Below are 2,842 nucleotides of genomic sequence, written 5' to 3' on the forward strand. Positions count from 1 at the left end.
TTCCAGTCTGTTGCAGGGACTGGTATGAGTACTAATCCCAAAGAGTCCATCTGAAAAGTCTTTCCCCTTTAAACATGGGGCTCAGATGATCATTTATTGATTTGATTCATTTCTAATCTCATGTTTCTATATCCCTAGGTCAGGAGGAGCTGAGGCTGAGTGGCGTGGTGGGCTGCTACGCTCTGTTCCAGTTCCTCACAGTGGGCGTCCAGGCAGCTAATGCCGTCTACAGCCAGGCCAGAGAGCAGATGGAGCAGCTTCATCACACACTGGACAAGCAGCTCAACAGTCAAGAGGAAGCTAACCTGGCCATCGCTGCTGCTGCTGCTGCTGCTAAGAACTCAGCAGCCGAGTCCGGTCGGAGCAGCAGGCTGTATGTCAGTCAGCTGGCCTCTGAGTGTCAGGTGTTAGCCGTCCAGCAGGCAGCCTTACTGAGGCACCAAAACACTGTCAGCGTGTTTCCACTGGCAACACTGAGGCAAATGTTGACCTCTGCCCTGTCCACGTGGCCCAGCAGCGCCCCTCTCTGGAGCATATATGTACAGGTGAGCTAGGATGCTAAAACTATGCTCATTATTTTTTTAAAGTGTTCAGAAATGGCTGTTTGTCCTGTTTCTCCCGCCTCCTTCCACGAGTTGACTAAGGAAAACAAATCTGATTGGGCGTTATCAAGCGGGCGGTATATTCAATGTTTGGGGTGGGACACAGTGTTTCGAAGGAATGTGATTGGATGTTGTCCAGCTTGGTGTGTGTGCAAGTGTGTTTAGCTAACATAGCTAACTGTTAGCTAGTAGGCTAGCTATGTTATAGCGTGCTAACTTAGCTAGCGAGGCTAAGTGATGGACTGCAGGGAGGAGAGTGGAGGAGAGTTTTGTGTTGGTGGTGGTGGACGACTCTCCTCCATCATACCCCTCGTTTTTCTCAGACGTTTGATACCTGATATCATTGGCTGATGAATCGTGAGCAACGTGACGCATAATTTGCGCGCCTGCATTATCCAATGCGAAAATAAACTACCCCACTTTCATCCTGGATTTACTTGAAAATAGAATTTTGCACAAAGTTTGGGCTACATCGTCTGATTGATGAATGATTACACTAATGTTAAGACCCATCGTGGGCTCAAATTAACTTTTCCTTTCTGAACACCTTTAATCAATAAACTGAGTCATTCAGAATGAGTTTCTTCTACAGATGTGTTCCTCTCAACTCTCTCCACTTATCCAGTGAAGAATCTGTGTTTGTTTACTAGTTTGTCACGGTGACCCTCAATCCCTGCGATCCGTTTTCAGGTGGAGAACCGTTACCATAGCGCCGGACGGGCGCGTCGCTTTTTTCACTCTGTAACCAGGGACAACAGCAGTGTGGTGCCACGCCTCTTTGCCATTGTAGCTGAACAACAAAGGAAGCAGCTGGTGGACGCTGCTCAGAGGTGAGAAGAGAGGATGATGGGTAGTTGGGGGTTTTCCTGCACTCAGGTTACCTGAGAACACAAAAACATAAATACAATCAAGATGCTATCGTCATCATGGTCTTTCTTTCTTTCTTTCTTTCTTTCTTTCTTTCTTTCTTTCTTTCTTTCTTTCTTTCTTTCTTAAGTAAGTTAGCTAGGAAAACATACACATTTCCCTTTTTTAAAGTTCACAAAAACACTACATCTAAGTTACTTTTAAAAACCAAATCTTGTCTTCTCTACAGGTCTTATTGCCACGACGCTGCGTTGCCCATCCTACCAGAGAACGGCCTCAGCAACCGTATCCGTGGACTGTTTGAAAACGCCACAGCAACAGAGATGGGCGCTCACTGTCCTTTACTTTGGAGGATGTACATGCACTTCCTGGTGAGATGGCAAACGGCACACTCATGTTGATTGCTCATGTTAGGACGCTCCACTGACTTAAATGTATTGATAATGATAGCAGTCCAAAATGAACACAAGTCTAATCATCTCTGTCAATTGTTGTTTTTGATAAATGTATGTGTAGAATTGATATAACGGTATTTTTTTTTGAATATTTCATAAAACACAAATAAGCTCTTCTTTTGATCATGTAAAACCTGTACCTACTTCTTTTCCTATTGTCCAAATATTGACTTGGAGCTAAAAGTGTCAGACCAGCCAATCGAAACTTTGTGTAATTTGCAGATTTGGATGTTTAAACTCGGACCATCAGTAAGATTTAATGGTGTTTGTATGTGCTTATTTGTAGATGTCAGAAGGGAAGGTGGATAAAGCCAGGGGGGTCTTCTATAAGGCCTTACAGAATATTCCCTGGGCCAAGGTGAGTCACAAGTTTACAGGTTTAGGGTGAACACAAAAAATGAATTATATTCCTCTTTGTTTGTGTTCATGTAAACTTGCATTAATGTAAATGTGTGTTTGTGTTTGTGTGTGTGTGATCAGGGCTTGTACATGGATGCAGTCCAGCTGTTCCCTGAGCATCTGCAGGAATATGTAGATCTGATGACGGAGAAAGAACTCCGGCTGCGGCTGCCTCTGGAGGAGCTGGACATACTCCTGGAGGACTGAACACACACAGACACATTGTAAATTAGAAAAAGATAAAGATGTATTTTATGTTTGTATTTGATAAAAGGAAATAAAAGAAATAAAAAACTAAAATGAAAGTCATCTTAAGTTGTGTTACATGGTCAGAAGAAAATTCATGAGCTTCACATTGAACATTCACATCCTCACATCTTTGTATTCTTCATATGGTTATGGTAGGTTGTGGTTCATTATGTGTGTAATGTTACCTATGTGCTTCCACCACCTCCTGTCACACTGTCAGCTCTGCTCTGCTGCAGCGTCCTGCAGTCAGCAGCAGGGGGCTCCACTGCA

At 43.7% G+C, this 2,842-nt stretch overlaps 1 protein-coding gene across 1 annotated transcript; it reads left to right on the forward strand.

The window, feature by feature from the left end:
- The first annotated feature begins 129 nt into the window (after positions 1-129).
- Positions 130-2,625, forward strand: LOC146960356 (nuclear exosome regulator NRDE2-like). The gene is made up of 5 exons (XM_085772444.1): positions 130-545; positions 1,293-1,432; positions 1,699-1,840; positions 2,211-2,282; positions 2,405-2,625. Exons 1-5 carry the CDS (start codon positions 249-251, stop codon positions 2,528-2,530), a joined length of 777 nt encoding a protein of 258 aa, XP_085628570.1. The 5' UTR covers positions 130-248; the 3' UTR covers positions 2,531-2,625.
- The last annotated feature ends 217 nt before the right edge of the window (positions 2,626-2,842 follow it).

Source organism: Trachurus japonicus, unplaced genomic scaffold (genome assembly GCF_045865225.1).
Source record: "Trachurus japonicus isolate A0001 unplaced genomic scaffold, Traja_1.0 AP030477.1".
Lineage (NCBI taxonomy): Eukaryota > Metazoa > Chordata > Actinopteri > Carangiformes > Carangidae > Trachurus > Trachurus japonicus.